Consider the following 26,191-nt stretch of genomic DNA (forward strand, 5'->3'; position numbering starts at 1 on the left):
TGTTTTACATAGCTTTGCAAATGTATAAATACCTAATAGATATTCGTATCAGCCTGCTACTTACTCATATTATAATCTATGCTGGGCTCTTAAAGAGTATCTTTTGTTCCAAATTTCATACTGAAATTTAATAAATAGAAATGTAGATCAGTACTTTGTTTATGAATTATTTCCACAGTTGTGTTTAAACAAAAAGTAAATTTATACAAATAGAAAATTTGTAGTACTTCATTAGATTTTAAATGATTAAGTATAATTATGCGAAAATGTTGTGTTTACAGATCACTTTCTTCAAATCAACCAGCATCAGTGACTGATTATCAAAATGTATCTTTTACAAACCTAACTGTTAATACATCATGGCAGAAAAAATCAGCTTTTACTCGTACTGTGTCCCCTGGATCTATATCACCAATTCATGGACAGGTGTGTATCTTTAATTTTTGCTTTATTCTTTTTTTTTTTTTAAGATTTATTTATTTATTTTAGAGAGAGAGCACAAGCAGGGGAAGGGGCAAAGGGGAAAAAAACTCAAGCAGACTCCATGCTAAGCACGGAGCTTGACTTGAGGCTCGATCTCACAACCCTGAAATCATGACTTGAGCCAAAATCAAGAGTTACACACTCAACTGACTGAGCTACCCAGGTGTCCTTGTGTGTTTTATACTTGGACATTGCTCGTGTTGACATAAAATAGAATAAAGATTTTTATACAAAGGCATCATTTTACTCATTTAACCAGAGTTTGTAGCATTTGGTTTCTGTTCTTATTTATGTGTGATGTTGTATAAATAATTATTAGAAATTTCTCAACAATTCATTTTCATAGCATCCAGTTGCTATAAGCTAAGGTTTCTAAGCTCAAAATATCATCTTTACAAATCTGGTTGTGTTATTATTAATTTATAGTTATTGTAAGAAGATATTTGGACTTGGGAGTTTTTTGTTTTTCCTAAAAGAGTCATTTGTGTGGGAACTCTGTTATATATATATATATTTAGCTTCTGATTTAGATGTAACCATTTTAGACATTGTTACATTAACATTATTGAAAAGAAATCACAGACTTTATTAGAAAAAAGTCCAGAGATTTCACCTTCACTCAAAAACATGTTAATTACCTGATTCTATGTTCCAGGAATTTCAATATGTGCTAGAAATTTATTGGAAAAAAAAATCCCTGCCATTAAGAAGTCGTAATCTAATGAGACAGACACAGAAATAAATAATTGTAGGGGTGCCTGGGTGGCTCAATTGTTTAAGCAAGTGCCTTTGGCTCAGGTCGTGATCTCAGGGGCCTGGGATCGAGCCCTTCATCTGGCTCCCTGGTCAGTGGGGAGCCTACTTCTCTCTCTCCTCCTGCTCCCCCCCCCCCCCAGCCGCTTGTACTCTCACTCTCAAATGAATAAATAAAATCATTTAAAAAAAAAAAAGAAACAGTGGTAAAGTGTAAGAAGTATTGTAACAAAGATTCTACAAAGTCTTGAGATATATAGAGCCGAGAGAGAGATCTCATTCAGTCTGTGGGAATTGGAGCAGAGTTCACAAAAGGCCAAGTATTTGAGCAGGACCTTTGAAGATAAGCAACATTGTAGCAGAGAAGGAAAGTGAAAAAATAATTTAGGGAGGATCAGTGGGACATGTTAACATAAGGAGTTTATAGGATGAGAATTGTTTATAGTATGGCTGGAGTACAGGATTCATGGAGAAAGGGTCAAGAAGTGAATTTAGAGGTTGAAGTTTATTTGTGAAGCGTTTCATATAGTGCCCAGCAACTTGGCAGTGGGCAACCCCTGAAAGTTTCTAAGAGGTGTATATTTTAGAAACCTAACTCCAGCAGTAGTAGAAGGGCCAGATTAGTGGAAGGAAGCAAAGGAGGGAGATCAAGTAAGGAAGGATGTGCCAGTACTAAATAACAAAAGAGGATGATGTGAAACAGTGCCACAATAAAGAAAATGTATAGAAGAGGAAATGGATTTTCCTTCCATACATTTCCAGGGTCTTTAGCTCAAGTAACGAGTAGCATTGTCTTGGGTGCGCATTGCAAGAAGAGGGGATTCGTGGATTCTAAAAATGATACATCTCACATGTGCAGCTTCACTGTTTTAAAGACAACCTGCTGAAAAGGCCCAGTGAGCAGCCTGACTTACAAGTCTGGGGCTCAGGAGATAAAGTTAAAATTAAGATATATATTTGAGGGGGATCCCTGGGTGGCTCAGTGGTTTAGTGCCTGCCTTCGGCCCAGGGGATGATCCTGGAGTCCTGGGATCGAGTCCCACATCAGGCTCCCTGCATGGGGCCCGCTTCTCCCTCTGCCTGTGTCTCTGCCTCTCTCTCTCTGTCTCTTATGAATAAATAAATAAAATATTTTTTAAAAAAGATACATATTTGAAAAGGCATAGATATAAATAAGATAATTTAGGGAAATCATGTGAAACAGGAGAGGAAAGGGCCTGGACCAAAGAGAAGACCTGTAAACCACCGGAGAAAGTGAGCTTTCGGAATGGCAGGGGTGCTAAGTGATGTCAGCACTGTTCAGAGATCAGAGAAAATAAGACTTTGGAAGAAGCTTTTTAGGCTTTGATGTTATCAGTGACCTTGTCAAGAAGAGGTTCAGTAGTGTGGTGAGTGCAGAACCTTGATTAAAATTGATTGAATTTAACACTATTGTATCTTTAAGGAATTTAGAAGTAGAAGAGAGGTGGAGAGATTGACTATTATAGAGAGGCACTTCACGATGTTACAAAATATTTTTAGAAAATAGAGGGCATAATAGAAGATTCAGAGCATGGGTAGAGAGATTACCCTTATCAACAAAACACTCCTTCCTCAGAGAGGAGGCAAAGAAAGAAAAATGAGTAAGAATAGGAGGAGGAAGGTCAGGGACACAAAGCAGAAAAGTGGTGGGAGACAACACAGCCGCATCTCTACTCCCGGTGGAGTAAGCTCAAGTGACCACAGCAAAGAGCCATTGGTAACTGGGGGAAAGGAAGGGTCTCTTTCCACTTGTTTATGATGTCTGCCTGATGGATTTATGAATACATTTCTTGAGTGACCAGTATATCTTCCATTCCAGTGATGCTTAATGCCAAGCTGTTGCTTTGAATGGTAGGTGTTCAGTCTTTAACTTTTAACAGAAAGCTACTCAAATGTTGTCTGTCATATATAATTTTAAATTCATTAGTAGGTAAAGGTTAAGTCACCACCACACCAAATTGGTCCCTGTTTAAACAGTAAGCTATGTATTAGGAAACAGAAATTACCTTTTTTTTTTTTTTTAATTTTGTGGTTTTGTATTCACAGGGACAAGTTGTAGAAAACCTAAAGGCACAGGCCCTTTGTTCTTGGACTGCAAAGAAAGATAACCACTTGAACTTTTCAAAACATGATATTATTACTGTCTTGGAGCAGCAAGAAAATTGGTGGTTTGGGGAGGTACATGGAGGAAGAGGATGGTTTCCAAAATCTTATGTCAAAATCATCCCTGGGAGTGAAGTCAAGCGGGAAGAGTAAGCATTTTGTGTTTACATGAGATGTGGATGTTGGTGTTTTCAGTAATGAGTCAGCAGCCATGGAACTACTGGCTGTACCGTAAAATAAAACAATTATGCTTGAGTTTGACTATCAGAAGGATAATTCCTAGAGTGAAAAAAGCATACTTCATATATTTATATCAGTTTTAGAGTATCTTTTATTCTAGTTATTTCAGATTGCTAAAGTTTTCAAAGTGCTTAAAATTTTACATCAGTTGTTTTCTTTGTGTCATCAAGTCAGTTAGAGGAGTTACATTTCATTCCTTTGGAGCATTTCTCCTTTGTTTACTGCGCATTGTCGGTATTTAAATGTTCACTGAGAACCTCTATCTTTGTCAAAGTGTAGGGTGTGCTGTTTCTGGGCCTCCAGAATACCTTGTCCTTGTATTGTTGCTCATAACAGACTGGATTGTAGTTATGCATTTTCTTACCTCTATCCCTTATGAGATCGTAAGCTCCAGAAGGGTGCGATCCATGTCGTCGTCTTGTTGCTTTTCAGTTTTTCCCTGCCCAGTGTAATTTCATTGCATAATAGCTTCTCCATCATGTTGGTTCAGTGAATACAGAGAGGAGTCATGAACTATCAGTTGAATCTGTTTTTAAGTGAACAAGTAAAAATAAGACAAGGTCTCTGGCATTTATTTCTCAGTCCATAGAGGAGTGAAATCATCAAACATTTTAAAGATGCCTGAGATCTTTAAGATGTTTAAGAAATAAGGAGTCTAGGGACGCCTCAGTGGCTCAGAGTGAGTGGCTCAGTTGGTTGCGTGTCTGCCTTCAGCTCAGGGCATGATTCCAGGATACTGGGATTGAGTCCCCTGTCGGACTCCCTCCAGGGAGCCTGCTTCTCCCTCTGCCTATGTCTCTGCCTCTCTCTCTGTCTCTCTCATAAATAAATAAATATTTTTTTTTTTAAAAAAGTAAGTACTCTAATGTAACAATGGGCAATTGTTTCTGGCACTTTATATGGAAATCTGTCTAAATAGAAAAGTTATCTGGGGATCCCTGGGTGGCGCAGCAGTTTGGCGCCTGCCTTTGGCCCAGGGCGCAATCCTGGAGACCCGGGATCGAATCCCACATCGGGCTCCCGGTGCATGGAGCCTGCTTCTCCCTCTGCCTGTGTCTCTGCCTCTCTCTCTCTCTCTTTCTCTGTGACTATCATAAATAAATAAAAATTTTAAATAAATTAAAAAAAAAAAAAAAGTTATCTGATTGAAAAAAGTCATTAGAAATCAAGAGGCTTGAGTTCTATTTTTTGTTTGGCTATATGGAATAACCTCCTTCATCTGCAGTTTTCTAATAAGATAAAAAGAGTAATCTTTAAAAACCCCTTCAACGCTAAGACTCTGAATTTTTAGTTGAAATGCAGAAATTTACTTTTCAGACTGACATGGAATTTTAGACTTAGAAGTAAGTGATCATAACAATTCAGAGCTGACATGTGCATATGGCACTGCGCCAGGCCCTTTCTAGGAATTACCTTACTTAAACACCATAGCACTTTATGGAGTAGAAAACTTAAGCACAAAGACAGTAAGTTTAAATGCTTTTTCCCCCTAACTTTTCGTTCAATTACTGATCTTTTCTAACAGATGAGCCATGTAACTTGAAAACCTGCAGTAATGGAGAGTTCGTGCCCTAAACAAGGCAGTCTGTTCAGCTGTGCCATGAGCTGTAGTAAGGTTCCACTCTGTTTCCCTGAGAACTGCCGTATTGTATCATTTCCTTAAGGGTCCTGGAGAATGCATCCTACAGATGTCTAGTTCTTAAATATGACAGTCTTCCAGATTTTTAAAAAATAGTTTCGGGTTAAATTGGAAATTAAAGCTTTACCAATTATGAAAAATAAAGTTTTTATTTTTGTATGTTTAAATGTGTAGTGTGCTCTAAACAGATAGTAAAACGTATACTGTCCTTGTTGCTCCCTATACCAAGCCACGCCCCCTATGAGAATATTTTAGCCTGTGTACTGAGACAATATTTGAATTAACTTTAGAAAGCCCTAGAAGAAAGTACTACAAACACCCACTATATCACCTTTCTTGGTTTTTGCTTGTTGATATCTTTTTGTTTCATTATTATTTTTTGAAATTTGTTTGTATATTTATTTGACAGACCAGAAACCTTGTATGCAGCTGTAAACAAGAAACCTACCTCTGCAGCCTATACAGTTGGAGAAGGTGAGTTTTTGGCAATTTGTAAATTAAATGGGTGTCAAATTAGCTATTGTCTAATTATCTGACTTCCCAGAGTTGTTACCCCTTGCCCCCGTTTCTGTGTCTTCATTGTTAAAGTGAGTAGGAGAACCTGCCTCTTATCTATTTCATATGAATACTGAGAATATAGGGGAAAAAAACACTTTTAGAAAATCAGTGCTATAAAAATTCAGCATGGACTTGATAAATAAGATCATAAATTTAAAAATGTAGCAAGATAGCATGAAGGCTTTGTTTCCCTGTTATTAGATATCTAGGTTATAGATGTTTAGGATAATAATCATTAAGTAGGGTTTGAAATCAAGGTACACTTTATCATAGTTATTACAAAGAAATTTGAGGGGGATTGTTTAATAACTTATTTTTTATTTTAATTTATTAAAAAATGAAAAATTATCTACCCTAAGTTTCAGACAGTTGTTTTTAACACTTACATAGCTTTATAAAGGAATTATATTTGTCCATTATAAAATTAGTTGAATAGTAGAAGTCTATTTTGTTTATATTCCTGCTCAAGAAAATCAGTTTAATGGTAAAATAAATGATTTATTCGGTATCTACTATATTAAGGATTCTGTGCTAGAACCTGAAAAACACAAGGATGAAATTTCCCAAGTCCTCACAATAGACTGGGGAATATAGGCATACCATTGTAAGAAATTCTATAATGAATAAGTAGAACTTAATTTTGAGTAGGACCTATGAATTTACATGGCAGTGCTAGGAGTAGAGTTTCACATAATGACAACGGAAGAGAAAGCTCTTGTGGGCAGAGGGAAAGTCATGAGCCAGAGCATGGCTATGAAATGTTAGGGAGCTCAGATCACCAGCAAGGCTGGAACCATAGGTTCACTATGGAATGAGTGCTGTGAAGTGAGCCTGGGAAGGTAGCAAGGAGTGTTTGGGAAGGACCTTGCTTATTGCAGCATACCTAAACCTTGTGGGCATTTTTGGTTTTGTTAAATCACCTAAATTGAGTAATACTGGGAACATGAACAGTAAATAAGTTGTAATAGATGGTGTTCCTGGTCACTTCTAGTTATGATGTACAGATGAAATTCCATGTTGACAAATAAAAATAATTAGAAAAGAATGAATTAGTTTACAACCAGATCATTGACTGTTTATTCTAAGTAGAATAACAGGGATGGAAACCAAAGCCAATACATTTTTTTAAAAGTCAGTATGTTTTGAGCATCTACTCTGTGCCAAGCACTGTGCTAAGAGCTGGATCACTGTGATAGAATTTGGCCACTAGTACTGATGTCAGCTGAATGCTGGGCATTTCCATAAATGTATATATTAAAGAATCAAAGAGAAAAGAACTTAGCATATTAAAATATATTTTGTATAAGGAAGTTGAAAAAATACTTTTATATCCTGACTATAGAGATGCTTCTATTTGTGTTTTTGAATTTTTTTTTTAAATCTTTATTTATTTATGATAGTCACAGAGAGAGAGAGAGAGAGGCAGAGACACAGGCAGAGGGAGAAGCAGGCTCCATGCACCGGGAGCCCAATGTGGGATTCGATCCCGGGTCTCCAGGATCGCGCCCTGGGCCAAAGGCAGGCGCCAAACCGCTGCGCCACCCAGGGATCCCTATTTGTGTTTTTGTATGTGATAAGACGATGGTGATGATGATGATACAATGAGGAAAAAGAAGAAACCCCATGATAAAGCTTTATGTTAAATCAGATCTTTTTAATTGCTTCATGCTTTTGTCTATTTTAGTATGTTTTTGCATTGGGTTTCCTTAAATTATAAGGTCTTCTACAGTTAATTTACACAAGATTTGGAGATTAACATTAATTTTTTCTTTGTATAATCTTATAACCAAAATTAGTTTCTTTTTGCTTTGTTTCCTACAGAGTATATTGCACTTTATTCATATTCAAGTGTAGAACCTGGAGATTTGACTTTCACTGAAGGTGAAGAAATACTGGTGACCCAGAAAGATGGAGAGTGGTGGACAGGAAGTATTGGAGATAGAACTGGAATTTTTCCATCAAATTATGTCAAACCAAAAGATCAAGAGGTAGAGTTATTTTGGTATAGAAACAAAATAATTCCATTCTTCTGTGTTGAGAAGCATACATAAAACAGAGATTCATGTATATATGGTGTTGGTCAGGCTTTGGTTTTAAGGAAACCATTTAAGTTAGCACCAGTAAAATAGACTTTATTATAGGGATCCTATTAGCTAAGAGGGATAGGATTTGATGAAATTTCTAATATAGGAGCCATAGGGGTAGGGCTGGGCCTCATGGTAACTGAAGCTGGGAAATAGTCTCAGATCCAGGAACGCTTACAAGGGATCACCTTGAAGGAGTCTGAAACTTTAAGGCTCTAACATTAATGTAACTCACTCTACCCTCTGAGGTCCTGCTTCTTTTCATCCTACCACTCGTATGGTACAGTGCAGTGGTTCTCAAACTTTGGCTTCAAGAACTTTTTTACATTCTTAAAAATTATTGGAGACTCCTGGGCACCTGAGTGACTCAGTCAGTTGAGCAGCCGACTCTTGATTTCAGCTCAGGTCATGATCTCATCAGGGTCATGAGATCGAACCCTGCGTCAGACTGAGTCCTGTGTCAGGTGCTCTCAGCAGAAAATCTGCTTGAGATTCTTTCCCCTCTGACCCCCTCTCTGCTCACACACACTCTCTCTCTCTCTTTCTCTAAAATAAATAAATATTTTTAAAAAATTATTGGGGACCCTAAAGAGTTTTTAAAAATATATGGATTTAAAATATATACATGTTATATATAGTTATATTTTCCATATTCAAAATTAAAACTGTGGAATTTTAGAAGTATTTACTCATTTTAAAGTAACAAAAGTAACCCATTACATGATAATGTAAATAACTTACTTCCTATGAAAAATATTTTCAAACAAAAAAAGTTTGGTTATAAGAATGGCATTATTGTATATTTTTGCAAATCTTTTTAATGTCTGCCTTAACTTGAAGACAGCTAGATTCTTCTCTGTTTCAGTATTCAGTCTGTTGTGATACATCATTTTGGATGACGTATATGATGAAATTCACCTCACATAGATGTGAGAGAAAACAGAGAAGTATTTTAATAAGATTTTCAGGTATCTGTGGATATTCTTTGATATTACTATACCAAAACATAGTAAGTGTTAAATTGTTATAGGTTAGTTACATATGGAATCTAAAGCCATGTCAGTGAACATTTCTTACTGTTATATTAAAATTCATCACTCTATTTTGACATTAAATGGAATTTTTACCTATATCTTGGTCATTTGGAAAATATGGAATCACTGAACTATGCAAATATTCCTTGTATTGCACATTTCATTATACAATATCAAAAAGTTATATTTGTTAATATCACCACTGATCTCATAGGAAAAGCTTCAAATACTTTGTCAAGTTCATGATGGTAGATACAGGTTTTCCAAAATTTCAGTTTTCTTTTGAAATCTTGAATTTGGTCCTGGGCAACAAATCCTGTCAGCTGTATTCCTTGATGTGACAGGCATACTTTATCTTTGAGAAAATACCTGCTAAATCCCAAGTCTGAATAGTTTGTGATTTAGTCATTCTTTCACGTAACCATGAAAAACTCAGTTTAGCTCACAGTTTAGTCATACAAATGCTTCTCCTTCTCCTTGAGATAGGCATCTTGCTATTTTCGTATGCAGCAGAAATGCTGTAGGCTTGCTTACATTTAGTCACTCAGAATTTTTTAAAGATGGTATTTCATTAAGATTTAATAACATATTTACTGCTTGATCAAGGACATTCTTTTTTTAATTTTTTCTTCAAAGATTTTATTTTCTTATTCACGAGAGACACAGAGAGAGAGGCAGAGACACAGGCAGAGGGAGAAGCAGGCTCCCTGTGAGGAACCTGATGCGGGGCTCAATCATTGGACCCTGGGATCATGAACTAAGCCAAAGGCAGATGCTCAACCATTGAGCCACCCAGGCACCCCGATCACCACCACTCTTAAGTGATATTGATTTTATTTATTCTACTGTTAACACTTGGCTAGGAAGAATATAATGACCGCTTAGTATAATTTGGCACCACTGTCATAATTAGTACTAAGGTATCAGTAGTTTTGCCTATCATTATAAATGTCAACACAGTGAAAGAGGCAAAATAATGTCTTTAACATTGTTGATGAAAAAGGTCTTTATCTTCCAGACCCCTGAAAGGGGCTCAAGACTGTCTCCAGGAATCCACAAACCACACGGTGATAACCATCTAGGTTGACGTCTGGCTCCAGCACTTAGAGGCCAGGGGACCTTGAACAATTATTATTTCACCTTTCTGTACCTCAGTTTCTTTCTCTGTAAAATGGGGATAATCATAATACTTAATAGTGTTTTGTCAGAATTAAATAAGTGACTGTATGTAAAATTCTTATACCAGTTACTGTTACGTTGTTAGTACTCAAAAAATGTTAGCCCTTGACTACCACCAGTTCATCTTCAGTACTTTCACTATAGCTGTGTTCACTGACAGAAAAAAACTTTCTGTTCCTTCCCTTTACTTGTTCAAATTCCTGAAAAAAAGAAAGATGGTTGGCCCAGCTATCCTGTAAAGTCAAACTGAGGTTATAGTTGCTACCCAGGGCATAGATTTTTTTTGTTCTTATGTGAGATTCAGGGGTAACATGCAAAAAATAATTTAAAATATTACCTCCTAGGCAGCAGGAGTAGAACTCACATATGCCTTAAGATATGTTGTATGTGGTGGGCATTGATCCTAACCCAATAAATGAGAGGTATCTGGCCTGGATGATCACGTTTGATACTCAGGAAAGATGCGTTAAACTCTTCTTGTTGAGTCAGTGGATGCCAACATCAGCCACTTGTATGTAATGTCTGTTAGTAGACCAGATCTCCCCATAATTATGTATTGGCTTCTTCACTTACTTGGTTAATATAAAGCTGCTAATTATTTTGATCTTCATTTAAAGAAACAAGAATCTTGGGAATTAGAGATTTCTAATTCCTAATAATCTTTGTACTCTTACATCTGGATTATTAGAAAATGATAAAACAGTATGTCTTGGGCAGCCTGGGTGGCTCAGTGGTTTAGTGCTGCCTTCAGCCCAGGGCCTGATCCTGGAGACCCAGGATTGAGTCCCACGTCAGGCTCCCTGCATGGAGCCTGCTTCTTCCTCTGCCTGTATCTCTGCCTCTCTCTTTCTCTTTCTCTCTCTGTATTTCTCATGAATAAATAAATAAAATCTTAAAAAAAAAAAAAACCACAGTATGTCTTTTCTTTACAGAATTTTGGGAGTGCTAGCAAATCTGGAACATCAAACAAGAAACCTGGTATGTATAATAATGAAGTTAAAAAATTACTACAGTGTTTAATAATCTTGAATTCATAGTTTCTTGTTTGTCTTCTTTTCCCAGAGATTGCTCAAGTAACTTCAGCATATGTAGCTTCTGGTTCTGAACAACTAAGCCTTGCACCAGGGCAGTTAATATTAATCCTAAAGAAAAATTCAAGTGGATGGTGGCAAGGGGAATTACAGGTAATAACCTTTAAATAACATTTATCATTTTTATTATAAAAGTATGCATGTTCATTAAAAAAATTAATAGAAATTTTAGATCACCTGTAATCATACCACTTAAGAGAGATAATCAATATTAACATTTTCATGTATTAAGTTTCCCTCTAGTCTTTTCCCTGTTCATTTTTAGTACATTATAAGTAACAATATGAAGAATAATTTTCCCTACAGACATACTGTTTTCCAATAATACCTGCTAAAGCAGGTAATAAACCACAGGTCACCTTCTTAAAGGAAAACATAGCATCATTTTTGTCTAGGGTCACCCAGGCTTGCAGTATAGCCTCTACCTAGGACAAGGAACATGATCCACACTGTGCACTGAGAAAATGCTACTCATTGGACTTTCCCCAACATAGCCTTTTGTTTTTGAAACATCAGTGCAAGGAAAGGAAATGTAGGTATAAATGAACCTAGTTTTTTTCCCAGGATGTTAACAGAGACCGTTATTGCGTATGTTTTAACACAGAGAATTCTTTTCTCCTAAAAGTTCCTTACTAGAAAAACTAAAAGGCATTTTAAGATTAAAAGATAAGGGATCCCTGGGTGGCACAGCGGTTTGGCGCCTGCCTTTGGCCCAGGGCGCGATCCTGGAGACCCAGGATCGAATCCCACGTCGGGCTCCCGGTGCATGGAGCCTGCTTCTCCCTCTGCCTGTGTCTCTGCCTCTCTCTCTCTCTCTCTGTGACTATCATAAATAAATAAAAATAAAAATAAAATCCTTAAAAAAAAAAAGATTAAAAGATAAGAGGATAAGAGGTATAATAGCTATATTTTTATGTAAGAGTGATATATGATTATAATGAGGGTAAATACAGCCTCATTCTTGCAATTTTTAAGGAACAGTGAAGGTTCTAAATTCAGTGTCTTGAATAACTCCATGAAATCCTACCTTCCTGATTTGCTTTAAAGATTGACCCAACTAAATGGCAAGCACAGCTCTCCACAAATTGTATTTGTGATCTCTGTATTATTAGCAAAGCCTCAAGAGGTGTTCATTGTGCACATTTTAAGTGTTGACTTGAACTTACTAGGAGAATTCTAGAAGAATTTTAAGTTTATAAATATTATTTGTGTGAAATATGCAGAGAACTTTGAACCCCAAACACCTCCAAGTAGTCTTCTACAATACCACTTTCAGCAACACTTTGAGATGCATAATGAGTCTTCCACTTGTTTGATACTCACCTGGAAGGCCAGTGCAGCATTCAGTGGTTCCCAGGACCACCCTCAAAGTCAGTAATTTACTAGAAAGACTCATAAGACAGAAAGCTATTCTTCTTATAGTTGCAGTTTATTACAGCAAAATAACTTAGATTAAAACTAGCCAAAAGAAGAGATATATGGGGCTGAGTTCAGGACGGTTCCAAAAACAGAGCTTTCACATTGTACTCTCCCAGTGGATTTGTGGATAGCACAAACTCCTAGCAACAACACATACTGAGTATTGTCAGGCAAAGAAGTTCATTTGAGCCTTGGTGTCCAGAGTTTTTATTGGAGCTCCATCATATAGACATGCTTCTGCCCATATGGCTAAACTCAGTCTCCAGTCCTTCTGAAAATTGAGTTTATATTCTGTGACCTAGAACACCCACTGTAAGCCACATTGTTAGACTATCTGGCATGGTGAAGGCCCCCAGAGAAAATCAGACACTTAACATATCAGAGGTTTAGAGATTTCCTCCCAGGTGCCAAAGGTAGAGTCCAGACCTCTTTTGGGCTAAATTCTTTACTACACAGCTATTTTTAGTTTATGTCTCAATAATTGTTTTTAATCTCTCTTTCATATTCCTTCTGCTAATTTTGCAGGCCAGAGGAAAAAAGCGACAAAAAGGATGGTTTCCTGCCAGCCATGTTAAACTTTTGGGTCCAAGTAGCGAAAGAACTACACCTGCCTTTCATCCTGGTATGGCAGGTTAACTTGTATTGCATTTTACAGAAGTTTTGTTGAGACTTAGCAACTTCTTAGATTAGCATATGCTTTGAAAATGTTTTTTTCATTAACATTTCAAAGCAATGTTATAATGAGAACTTCCTTTCTAAAAAATTCTATGTAGAAACGGCCAGCTGTGCAGTGATACCTGAACCGCTTCATTCCTTGAAATTTTTCAAAGTGGAATTGCTTTGCTCTCATACTTAAAAGTGAAGCAATTCATGTGGATTAACTGTAGCTAGGAGATTGTTTTGTAAAATAAGGAATGGAGGAAAGAGGGCGAGAGAGAGCAGCTCAAAGGAAATTTTAGCCTAACTTTAACATTTAATGTTAGAGTAATTTAAACCCAAAAGCAGTTTTAACATGTGATCTTTGTAGGAATAATTAATTATTTTGTTCTTTTTCTGGTAGTGTGTCAGGTGATTGCTATGTATGACTATGCGGCTAATAATGAGGATGAGCTGAATTTCTCCAAGGGACAACTTATCAATGTTTTGAACAAAGATGATCCTGACTGGTGGCAAGGAGAAATCAACGGGGTGACTGGTCTCTTTCCTTCAAACTATGTTAAGATGACAACAGACTCTGATCCAAGTCAACAGTGTGAGTAATATCAAACTGTCTCTAAAACTAGTGCAAAAGCTTTAATATGCAGCACTGCACTCATTCTGTCCCGGAGCATATCTTAAATTCAGCACTCTTAGCAAGTACATATTAGTGATGAAAGCAATAAGATAAAAAGGGAAATTTTTCACAAAATCAAAAATTATACTGCTTTAAATACTTTTTTCTTAGCTTTAGACCTTACTATTAGACTTTATCTGAAAAAATATATATAATTCTTATATATCTTCTTGGATATAAGCAGTCTGCACTTCAACTTCCCTTTACCACCATCCTTTTTTGTCTCTAACAGTCTTTTTCTGCTTAATAAAGAGCAGCCAGTGCAGCCAGTAATTACCATATTCACCTACTCAAATTACCCTATGCCATGCTATAAAGGTGGTATTTTTGCAACCTTTCATTTAATATGCACATATTTCTACGTCATCCAGGTTAGAAGAAAATTTACAGCTTTTTTTTTTTTTTTTTTTTTGGTTAGAAAATTTAAAACCTGTTTAAACTGCAAAACTCTGTTAGGTGATTTTTTTTTTCAAGAGATGAGATACATGAGTCAAGATCTATTTCACTATTTTTAGGAAATGATCTAGATCTCAGTGTGAAATATGGTATTATACAAAATTATCTCTTAGTTGCCTGGCTTGTCTTATAATTAACATACATTGATAATAGTTAATAAACAGCACTTGGAAATACTTCTTACCTTTATAAAATGTCACTTTACCCTTTTGATTTTGTGGTTTTGTTTTTTGCTTTTTTACGAAACATATCATGATTCATCATGATTTATATTTTTATCATTCTTGTGAAATTATCCAAAATATTTAGCCTTTCTTTTTAGTTTAGTTTCTGAGAACATATAAATGGTAACACAGTCACACTGAGATATGCTTATGATTCAGTGCAAGTATTACGAATTTATACTATAATTTAAAATATTAGTACATTATTTTCAATGGAGAACTTGTAGTTCTAAAGGTATTTCTGATCCTGGGTGAAGACTTTCCTTTAGATAAAGCAACTAAATATCCCAGTTTGAATTTGGGAGGAGTTCAGTTTCTTATGGTTTGAACATTCCCTAAAAATGTGGGCTACCTAAATGACTGTTTTTAAGCTTTGCTGATGGTTTGGCAACTTCCAGTAATTGCCAGTTTATCTAACTAATTAGACATACCTGAGGTGCCTTCTCTGACCCTGAAAGGGGAAGATACTTTTCAGACCTATGGGGTCTGGGAGCTCTTGGACTAGTAGGGGAACCTTGAAGGTACCCAATAGCGTGGCACATTTGGCTTTTATAGTGCCCAGGATGTGAAGAGATGGTTTCCAAGTACATGGTGGTGGTTTATCTTGTTTTCCAGTGGAGGAACACTTTTTTTCCAATTAAGTCTTACATAATAAGGATATAAAGAATAGATAAAAGCTGTCCTGAAGGAAGAACAGCCAGGAGTGTATGAGTCTGTGAACACTGGTTAAATTTTAGATTATCATTTGTGTTTCTTGGGCCCTTACAATTATTATTTTCATTTTATAATGTGATTAGGATGTTTTTTAAAGATTGAGAATTTTATTCAGATTTGTTTAGTTGATGTTGCATGTTACTAGTCAAATTTTTTCTCACCCACTTAATTTGCTTTATGTTCATTTTATTCCTCATTTTTCTTTTTATAGGACCCAATGTTGTCTTCCAGTGTGAAAGCACCCCAGAGACCCACTATCCAAGTTTGACTCTAGCGTGGAGGCAGGGCAGGCAGCCCTGATCAAATATCTCCTACACAATTCATTAACTTCGTTTGAATGTTAGAGCCACTTGTGATTATTTCTTTGTGTTTCTAATTTATAGTTAAAATTTATTTGTAACAAGTTAAAGGATAGTGGGTCTTTGTGTGGCTTTCCCTGCTGTTCACTCTGGCATCCTTTAGCATTTTTCTTCTTTTTTAATTTGGTAATTACAGGTCATTAGCATGCATATTGAGTTTGCCCTTACATGGTGGGAGTTCAAACACACAAAGACCCACTATTTGCACAAACTATTCTCACTGGTTTGGAATGGGCTGCCATGCTTTTCTAATGTTACTGCAACGTGTATATTCATTACAATTCAGATAAAACTTGCTTATGTTTTGCTCTTATGTTTGATCTAATCCTAATCACAATGATCTCTCAACTGGTTCAGTATGCGATTTGTTCCCAAATATGCAGTGTTTACTCTGTTACTTTCTTATATGCCACCTGAGTACCAATATTTAAGTTTGTTTAAAGGCTAAAGAACTGGAAATAACCTTTTCTCTATTCTCTGTGTATTTTGGGGTGGGAGCAACAACACTTCTGAGAAGCTTTTCTCAGAAAAGAGGAAAGCGACTTGCCCCAGCAGGATGTGCAGAGCGGGCTGTTTCCTCTGTCTCAGCTGCCCACGAAAGGGCACTGTGGGAGTTCGCTTAGGGTCTTTGAGCTCTGGGCTGATGAAGAGCCTGCACCATATACTGTAGCAGTTGGTTCTTCCTTCTTTATTGGTGACTTAAAAATGAGTTCTTTTTGAGGAATGAAAGGCTCCCGTCATTGACGGTGAGATATGAAACCTTCCCTAGCTTAGCTTTTATATTTGGAATACATTCTAAAGTCAAAATTCATGATACCTATTTTAATTAGATGACTACCTGTCCCAGATCATAAAAGGACATGCGTTGACATTCTTAATGTATTTAGTAAAAATCATAAGGAATCCTTGAAGAGTTTAAGTGCCCCTGAAGCAGGCATATAAGCTCTATCTAGTCAGGAATGAATTCGAGAGTGGACATTCTTCTGAAACTGCTCTGATGCTAGAAGATTGATTTTACCATCCAGAATTCTCTGGCTAATATTGTCTTCAGATACAAGGGCTACTGTGGCATAGGATTTTACTCCTTTTCCTTGAATGGAAAACACTTTAAAGATAATAAACATTATTATAAACAAGTAAATGATGTGAGAGTACCTAGCTGAAACAAAAAGGAGTTTTAGTAGGCAGTATTAAACTATATTTGAAAATCAATGAGAAGTTTATGCAATTTAAAATGTTTACAAACTGCAGTGCAATCTACTGTTTATGAATGTCAGAGTATTATCAGGAAAAGTGTACATACAATCACAGAGTCTTATTTCCTCACAGAGTTCTTTAAGAAGAGTGAAATATGTTCTTATATCTGGGTTTCAGTTAGAGGCATATTTTGTGCAATATTTATGTTAATGTGCCTATATATTGTGAATGAATAATTTCGGTCATTGCCTAAATCATAACTTTTTCCTTGAGAAAGAATCAACAGTTTAGATAGAACCTTACAAAGTTCAAAGTCGGTGTTTCAAAATGCTTAACATTATTGGAATGTATGATGATGTGTATGTGTGCTCCTTGGGGCAGGAATTTCTAGTTATTTAGACCACCTCAATTTTTAGCATTTGACATCATCATGATACTTGTATAAAATATGACATTAATAGGAAAGCAATAATAACACTTTACAGGTGGAATAACAGATTTGCCTGGAGTCACTAAAGTAGACAGTGCAAAGACTGAGTCCTTGTGAATTCACCTGATCTTCCACATTGTACGAATTACTTGGTCTTGCCTTTTATTTTCTGAACTTTTTGCTTTTGCACTCTTTGATTGGGTTCAGATTAAGGACAGTTACTCTAAATCCATTTTAAACCCCTGACGGTATAAATCAAACCACTATTAATTAGCTGCACAATTTGGTATAACATTTTCTCTTTATAATTTTGAATTTGGGCTTATCTAATACACTGATAAGTTATTTCGGGGGTAATTTTATAGCTCAAATTGCTTCACTGTAACACTGATAAATATAAGTTATTAAGAATAACATTCAGGTAGAGCTTAGCCTCTGTACTCAATCTGAAAAATAATATATTAATCAGGTGGACTAAATCAAATCACATAATGGCATATATAAGCTGAATGTTGGTCTGGAAAAAAATTTACTGTAGTTCCTGAAATACTACTCTTTGTGTAGGTATTTTGCCATATATTTGAGAGAAAGCTAAAAGTAAAGGAAGTTGAATGACATAGAAGAGTAACCTTAATCCTTCTTAAAAATGCATGCAATCCGTCCTTTGCAGTACCTCCTCTTCTGCCACAAATTTGCTCTCTTCCTCCTTCAGTATGAGAGGCAGCTTTCAGTTAGCTTAGAAAGCAACATTAGAAAGAAAGAGTTTATCAGGAACAGAATTTTAAAATGGGAGTAAATCTGAGTCTTGTAGGAAGGATCCAAATACCTGTTTATTTTTTAAAAAGAAAACCTGTTTGTTTAAAGATTGTAGTATGTGATAATCATTTTTAAAGTATGTGATTAAACCTGATAGGTTTTCCAGTGATGAAAAAAAAATCAGTTCTAAAACCAAAGCTGATTTTTTAGCAAATTTGAAAGTTGAAATCAGTCCCACCCATTGTACAGTTTCCTCTGAAACTTTGAAGAGTCATTTTAAAATAATATAACTATTAAAAATGTAACTGCTATTTTATTTTAAAATACAATATGAATACTGATAGTTTAAAAGAAAGTAGAGGAAAGAAAAGTAGAGAAAGAAATGCCAATTCCAGTCCAAAGCTTTATTTGCCAAGTTTTCTTAGAATAAATTTTACCAAGTTATAAATTCTTGTAAATAGACTCTATAATGGAAATACTGAGAGACTTTGCCTAAAGTGGCATTATTGGATGCTGCTGTGATGCTACTGTAATAAGTTATTAAATTGTTGCGAAGTGCTGTTTTGCCTTAAATTTTTATTTTGTGTGTGTCTTGAAACTATAGTATTAAAGATATTGAGATTGTGCAGATGCTGGGCACGCTTGGCATGAGGTCATCTGTTTTTATTTTTACAAAATTGTAATATAACTATGCAAGTGTGTTTATTAAAAGGACACAAACTACATTACTTGTATTGTGTATTTCTTTTGAAGCACCCTTTGAAACATATTTTTAATTGTATCCAGTTGTGATTGAATTTCTTTGAAATTTCTCTTCCTTAACATAGTCTCTGGGGACAAGCCAACAAATTGTTTTATATCACAGAAGGCAAAAGAAATTTTTAAATGGTCAAGATTGAGATAATTTGATCCAAATAATCATATGTATCTCAAAAACAAAAGAAATTTTGATTTTGATTTGAAAGTAAAAATTGGGATAATAGACTACTATGTTATTTACAGTTTTTACTCCAACTTTTTTCTAAAAAGATTAAGGGAACTTACAAGTTGATACTCATTGCAAATGCAGGATAAAACATTCTTAGTACAAAACAAGAGTCTATATGAAAGAAACTGCAGTGAATGCTTGTTTGGAGGCATCAGACCTACATAGTTTTATTTATTTTTTTTTTCAGACCTACATAGTTTTAAACTTAAGTAATCAAGTTACTTGGTTTTCACCTTGAATGAAAGAATATGGATCAAAATCTAACCCATCCATCAATGTCTGGCTAAACAATCTCTTTCCAGAAAACATCTCCTCATCTCTGGAATTGAGTATTTGCATAAGGCCAAACAAAGGACTAACTGCTGAGAATATGATAATGAGTGTCAGATAGTCCTGGGCTCAGGTAGTACATTGCTCTGAGGGGGTCAGGCACATAGGCAGATAATTCTAGAAGAACGTACTAATAAGCATGGTGATAGACACTGCGTACCAAGAAAGTTACAGAGGAGGAATACCTCATTCACCGTAGATTGGTGAATTAGAGAAGACCTGGAGGAGGCAACTGCAAGACCAATAAGATAAATAGGAGTAAGCAGATTGAGGTGCAGGAGGTGAAGAGTATGAAAAAGACAAGAAACAGCAGGTGGGAGTGATTTTAGAAGCAGTTCAGTATGGCTGGAGTGGAAGTGTAAAGCCAGGAAGATTGAAAGTTGGGGCTTGAGAAGCAGCCCAAAGGTTAAATCTGAGATTCTCTAGCTTGAATGAGAGATTCATTGGGATCATCTGGGAAGCTTTAAAACTATTGATGTCTGAGTCCTGATTTAAATGGGTCTAAAGAAGCATGGTCTATGTGGTCTTTTTCAGAATTCCCCAGATGATTCTGATATGAAACCCAGGTAGGGGAAAAGTGTGAAACAGCTAAAAACGGTTTCTGCGGGAACATTGGCAGTCGGGGATGAATGGGTTGTGTGGGCAAGTTTGTATCTCAGTGGCAGGTAGGACAGTAGGTTAGTGATGCAACAGCTACAGGAAGGAATTGGAGTTAGGGGAAGAATGTGAATTTGGTTTTGACTACAGAGCACCAGTGGGGGCACCTGGGTAGACTGGACCAGCAGATGGTCAGAGAGGATTGAGCTGCACAGCAGCAGGATGGCAGCTGGTGGGATGAAGTAGGTTGATGGTGTTGAGCCCATGAAAGGTGAGCTGACTGTCTGAGGGTGTCAGCAGTTGAGGGAGGGACAGTGAAGGTGCCCACAAAGAATGATGAAGCACTGGCTGTACCACCATTGCTCATACCAGTAAAAAGAAAAGAAGGAAGATGCTCTTCTTTGAGCACTTATTAATCTTAGGTACCTTCTGAAGTTCCCAAATCTTTTACCTCATGATTATTTTCTTTTTACAGATATGGAAATTAAAGCAAAAGCTAAAAAAAAAGAAAAAGGGAGAAAGGAAAGAAAGAAAGAGAAAGAAAGAAAAAGAAAAGCAAGCAAAAGCTAAATAAGTTGTTCAAAGTTACACAGCCAGTAAGTGGTAGAGCTGGGTTCAAACCCATATGGTTTGGCTGCAGAGCCCATGCCCTCACCCTCTACCCTAGTGTACAGACACCACCACCCTGTTTATAGCAGTGAAGCTCCTGCAGGACAGCCATCACTGGAACCAGGGAAAAGAAAAGAGGAACAATCAGAGGCTACACAGTGTTTTCTCTTTGTAGAAAGTATACAGAAGGAGGCAAAGACTGAGTATAATTAGGACAGGAATCTTTAAGAGTGGTGTCTGGAAGGGTAAAGCTGAACATAATCACTTCTTTGGGTAATAGCTTTATTGAGCTATAAATCACATGCCATACAGTTCACCCATTTAAAGCGTACAGTTGAATGGTTTTTAGTATATTCAGTGTTGTGCGACTGTCACCAAAGATGGCTAATTCCAGAACATTTTTATCACCCCTAAAAGAAGTCCTGTAACCTTTAACTGTTACCCGACTATCTTGCTGTACAACCCCCACCTCCAGCCTTAAGCAACTGCTCATCCCCTACTTTGTCTCCATATGTTTGCCTGTTGTGGACATAATCATATAAACAGAATCCTAAAATGTGTGGGTTTTGTGATTAGCTTATTTTATTCTGTATAATCTTTTTGAGGTACCTCCGTGCTGTAGCATGTGTCTGGGCTTTATTCCTTTTTATGACTAGGTTGTATTTTGCTTGTCCATTCTTTAGTTGATGGACATTTGGCTTATTTCTACTTTTTTACTATTATGAACAATGCTGCTACAAACATTTGTGTACAAATTTTTGTATGGATATATGTATTCATTTCTCTTGAGTATATACCTAGGTAGGATTGGAATTGCTATACCAAATGGAAATTTTGTGTTTAACTTTTTTTTAAGATTTATTTATTGCCCCAGGACAGTAGTAGTGTAATAACAGGGGTGCTATGTGAGTACTGAAGTATATGGAACAGTCAGTATGAAATTGGCTGTTGGACACAGCTACTCACTGCATGTGTGACAGAGGAGAAGGTATGTAGATACCAGTCGTCATTTAGACACAGAAATGAGTTAAAAGAGAGAACTCTGTTAGCATTTCCAGAAAAGTGCCCTCATTTCCTTTAGAATTCAGTCCAGCAAGCTTTAGACCAGGTCAAGCTTATACACACTATCATGCATGTTTTGCCTCAAGTAGGATGACTGTGTAAGTACCACTTAAAATGGCCTGGCATTTCAAAGTGTAAGACTTGAACTAAGAGGCCTAGATGTAGGGATTTAGTAGCTTTAAATTCTGCACTAAGTAGCTTAACCACCAAACTTCAGACTTTTCATACATTTACACAGCAGGGGTCAAAGTGGTATCCGTGGATCAGTGGTATCCGTGGATCAGTGGTATCCGTGGATCAGTGGTTGTAAATCATCATACGCATATTGGTAATGGTTATTCTTATGTTCAGATTAACGGCTATGTGTTGGGCGCACACAAGAACACTGTGTTACGTGACCCCTCTTCATAATGTTCTGTGTCTGAATAGCACATCACTTCCCTCAGTTGGGTCAGTGATAGAACTCTGGCAGTCTAGAAGGTAAAGCACGTATCAGTCTTAATGAACCACTTTCTGAGCCTGAGCCTCAGAGGCACCTCTGTCTACTTACAAGGCCTTTGCTTTCTTTTAGGCTTATGACCTTTCACTGTAGATTCAAAAGTAAAAATAAAACCCATAAAATTTTTCTTTGTCCACTTGCATTAATCAGCAGATTTACTTTGGGAAGTTCTGGAATACTTCCATTTTCTGATAACCAAATAGTTTACTTTCTGATGGTATGCAGTATTAGGATACAATACTAACTTTTCTTTTTTGTGCTTACAACAATCTAACTCCTGGTGACAAAGAATTGACAGGCATCAAGAAGACATAGAGTTTAAAAGTTTGTTCAGCAATTGCTTAAATTTCCAAAAACAAAATCATGAATCTGAGGCTTCATGGTGGGAGCATATTACCTGGTACCTAGTTTGTGTGCCATAATAGTTGCCAAGTGGATAAACTGCTACTCTCTTACAAAATAAGATCTCCAGTAATTTTCTCATGCCCTGACAAAACTTCTGTTCTATAGGCAGCTTTCAGGGGTGCCTGGGGGGCTCAGTCAGTTGAGTGTCTGACTCTTGATTTCGGCTCAGGTCACAATCTCAGGGTTGTGGGATGCCGTGTGGGGCCCTGTGCTCAGCACTGAGTCTGCTTGTCCCTCTCGCTCCCTCTGCTCCCCCCCCACACACACTCATGCATACACTCTCCCTCTCTCTCAAATAAATAAATCCCCTTTTTTTCTAAAGGCAGCCTTCAGAAAATGCACACAGTTTAGTCATCTAGATTTACTGTTGAAAATTGTCTTTTCACTGAGCTTCGAACAGTGAGACTGAAAACCATTATGTGATACCCTGGCTGCTAACTCGGGCACAGAGCATAGCGTTGTTCAGCGGCATTGCTCTTCTCACAGTGGGCAAGCACTTTCCTGGGACTTTATGACGTAATCCCAACAAGCTCTCTTTGTACTGGTCATCACAAACCATCTTTTGTCCTTCACCTTTTGGAGCCTTCCAGAGCTCCCCCCATCCTTTCTTAGGGGTCTCTCTTTTGCTTCTTGCTCTTGTGCACGCTGTAATGTGCAGCCGCCTCCCAGCTCTGGGGGACACAGTTTACATAGCTGCCATTCACTGTGTGTAACTTGGCCATCAGTTTCTGCATCCTCACGCCAGCTGGGGAGGGGGTAGTCTTGTGGTCCTGGGGACTTTGACCTGGTCGTAGTCATGATCTCTTGTTTGTCTTACATTCTGCTGAAAGAACTTACCAGGAAGTTTTCACCATTCTCTCTGGCCATCTGTAGTTCACATCCGAGGTACCATCTCCCTGCAGTTCAGAGCTTATCTTCATATCACATTCTGTAAATACTCATTGAAGACCTACTATGTGTCAGATACTAGGAATATGGCAGATTATAAAATAGGCAAAAATCCCTCCTCGCTTGGAGCTGACATTTAAGTAGGGCAAGACAGAAGACAAACAAAATGAATAAATATGTCATGCCCTGGAAAAGTAAAGCAGGTTAGGGAAAGGGAGTGATGGGTTGGTGGGGGAGGGTGGATCCAGGCAGATTTCAGTTTTATTTTCTTTTTTAAAGATTTTATGTATTTATTCATGAGAGAGAGAAGCAGGCTCCCCTCAAGGAGCCCAACTCAATCCCAGGCCCTGGGATCATGAACTGAGCCAAAGGCAGACACTCAACTACTGAACCACCCAGGTGCCCCCAAATTACAGTTTTAAATGCGGTTCTCAGATAAAGCCTCTCTGAAATGGTGACATGTGAGCAAAGACTTGAAGGATGTGAGGGATATCTGGAGGGAGCCATGTAAATATCTGGAAGATTATTCTAGGCAGAGGGAAGAGTACATGCCAGGGCCTCAATCAAGATCATGACTGTAATGCTTGAGGAACAGGATGGAGGCCAGGGTGGCTGGAACGGAGGGAGAAGCAAGAGGAAGAGGTGAGGACAGGGTTCACTGGAGAAATGGGGGAGATTGTTTAGATTCTTGGAGGCTGTTTGTAAGAACTTTGGCTTTTGCTGGGAGTGACAAGAACCCATCAAAAGGCTTTAATCAAAGGAAGGATATGATCTGATGTGCTTTAGCAGGATAGCTCTAACTTGCTAGATTAAAGCAGGGGTCGGTTTGGGGGAAGGGCTCAGAAGCAAGCAGACACATTAGGAGGGTGGTTCAATAATCCACGTGAACAATGACAATGGCATGATCAGCATGATCCAAGTGGACATAGTGAGAAGTGGTCAGACTATGGGTATATTCTGAAGATAGAGCCAGTAGGTAGATTAAATGTGGAGTGTGAAAAAAAATAAAAAATAAATGTGGAGTGTGAGAAGAAGAGAAGTATCAAGGATATCTCTAAAGATCTTGGCCTGAGCAACCAGAAAGATGGAATTGGCATTAAATGAAGGCACACAGGGGCAGCCCTGGTGGCTCAGTGGTTTAGCGCCACCTTCAGTCCAGGGCGTGGTCCTGGAGTCCCATGTCAGGCTCCCTGCATGGAGCCTGCTTCTCCCTCTGCCTGTGTCTCTACCTCTCTCTCTTTCTCTGTGTCTGTCATGAATAGATAAATAAAATCTTGAAAGAAAAGGAAGAAAGAAAGAAAGAAAGAAAGAAAGAAAGAAAGAAAGAAAGAAAGAAAGAAAGAAAGAAAGAAAGAAGAGAGGGAGAAAGAAAGAAAGAAGAAAGAAAGAAGAAAAGAAAAGCACACGGTGATGGAGGAAGGGCAGAGAAGATGATTAGGAGTTTGGTTTTGGGTATTACCGTCACTTACCTTTAAGATCGATAAGTGGAAATACTGGGTAGGCAGTAAAACATGGGGAGGTCCAGAGGATATATTCAGGCTGGATTATATGTTTGGGAGTGTGTCAGTGCATAGATGATACTTAAAGCCATGAGACTCAGGGGGACCACCAAGGCTGTATGTGGAGAAGAGTTCGAAGGGTGAGCCTTTGTGTTCCAACATTAAGTCTGTGTGTTGGGGAGGAGCTAGGAATGGAGAGGAGGGGACTGGCCAATGAGGTAGGAGGATATGAGGCGAGCTGGTGACCTAGAAGCCAAGTAAAGACAGATTTTAAAGATGAGGGAGTGATCCACTGTCACAAATGCTAGTGATAGGTCAAGCAAATTGAGGTACCTTGTGCTAAAGGAGGGAGCTACATGGAGCTTTTAAGAACCTCTCCTTTAAACTACAACATTTGAGGGGCATCTGGGTGGCTCAGACACTCAACAGTGTCTGCCTTTGGCTCGGGTTGTGATCCCTAGTTCTTGGGATCAAGTCCCACATCAGGCTCCAAGGAACCTGCCTCTCCCTCTGCCTATGTTTCTGCCTCTCTGTGTCTCTCATGAATAAATAAGTAAAAATCTTTAAAAAAATAGTAAACTACAACATTTGAAAATAATTGTAATGTTTAATTTTCCAGCTATAACATTCGGGAAATGTTTTTACACAAACTCTAGTATTTGTTGAAATTAATTCTGTGGATATTCCTTTGCATGTGTGTTCATTATAGTAAGCCTGTTAATAGTATTCAAATCTGTCATGTTTACTAATTTTCATTGAGAGAGATTACAATCCACTACTTTGATTATAGATTTTTCAGATCTTTTTTCTTTCTTTCTTTTATCCACCTTCCCTCCCTTGCTTGCTTTTTTTCTTTCTCTCTTCCATTGGTTATTTTATCAGTTAATTTTACATTTCAAGACTATCCTGTTAGTTGCAAATGAAATCAGAATCATTATATCATCCTAAATATTTATAATGTTTACCCAGAGCCATAAGAGCCTATTTTGTCTGTTGCTAATAAAACCTCCCTAGCTGCTTTTTAATATTTTATGAATGTATAGCTTTTCCCAAACCTTTTTCTAACATTTTTGTAACATGACATGTTAGATGTCATTGTAAACAGCATCTAGCTGACTTTTTTTAAATTTTGATTCCAGTATAATTAACATGCAGTGTTGTATGAGTTTCAGGTGTACAATATGGTGATTCAATACTTCATGCAACAGCTGGTGCTCATCACAATAAGGATACTCTTAATC

General features: G+C 37.3%; 1 protein-coding gene across 27 annotated transcripts in view; it reads left to right on the plus strand.

Annotated features, from left to right (window-relative positions):
- Positions 1 to 26,191, plus strand: part of ITSN2 (intersectin 2) — a 128,923-nt gene that overhangs the window by 74,572 nt on the left and 28,160 nt on the right. For 20 of the 27 annotated variants that reach the window (XR_012003206.1, XR_012003205.1, XM_072767553.1 and 17 more), the window contains 8 exons: positions 282 to 426; positions 3,304 to 3,509; positions 5,649 to 5,713; positions 7,619 to 7,785; positions 11,027 to 11,072; positions 11,157 to 11,278; positions 13,130 to 13,226; positions 13,665 to 13,856. Coding sequence is in view for 25 of the 27 variants with exons in the window: in XM_072767553.1 (XP_072623654.1) it covers positions 282 to 426; positions 3,304 to 3,509; positions 5,649 to 5,713; positions 7,619 to 7,785; positions 11,027 to 11,072; positions 11,157 to 11,278; positions 13,130 to 13,226; positions 13,665 to 13,856 (1,040 nt within the window). In the remaining 2 variants the exon portion in view is untranslated. Of the gene's footprint in view, positions 1 to 281; positions 427 to 3,303; positions 3,510 to 5,648; positions 5,714 to 7,618; positions 7,786 to 11,026; positions 11,073 to 11,156; positions 11,279 to 13,129; positions 13,227 to 13,664; positions 13,857 to 15,542; positions 18,799 to 26,191 lie in introns of those variants that run through there. The other 7 variants (XM_072767564.1, XM_072767562.1, XM_072767567.1 and 4 more) reach the window with 1 other exon arrangement.

This window comes from Vulpes vulpes, chromosome 8 (assembly GCF_048418805.1).
Source record: "Vulpes vulpes isolate BD-2025 chromosome 8, VulVul3, whole genome shotgun sequence".
Taxonomy (NCBI): domain Eukaryota; kingdom Metazoa; phylum Chordata; class Mammalia; order Carnivora; family Canidae; genus Vulpes; species Vulpes vulpes.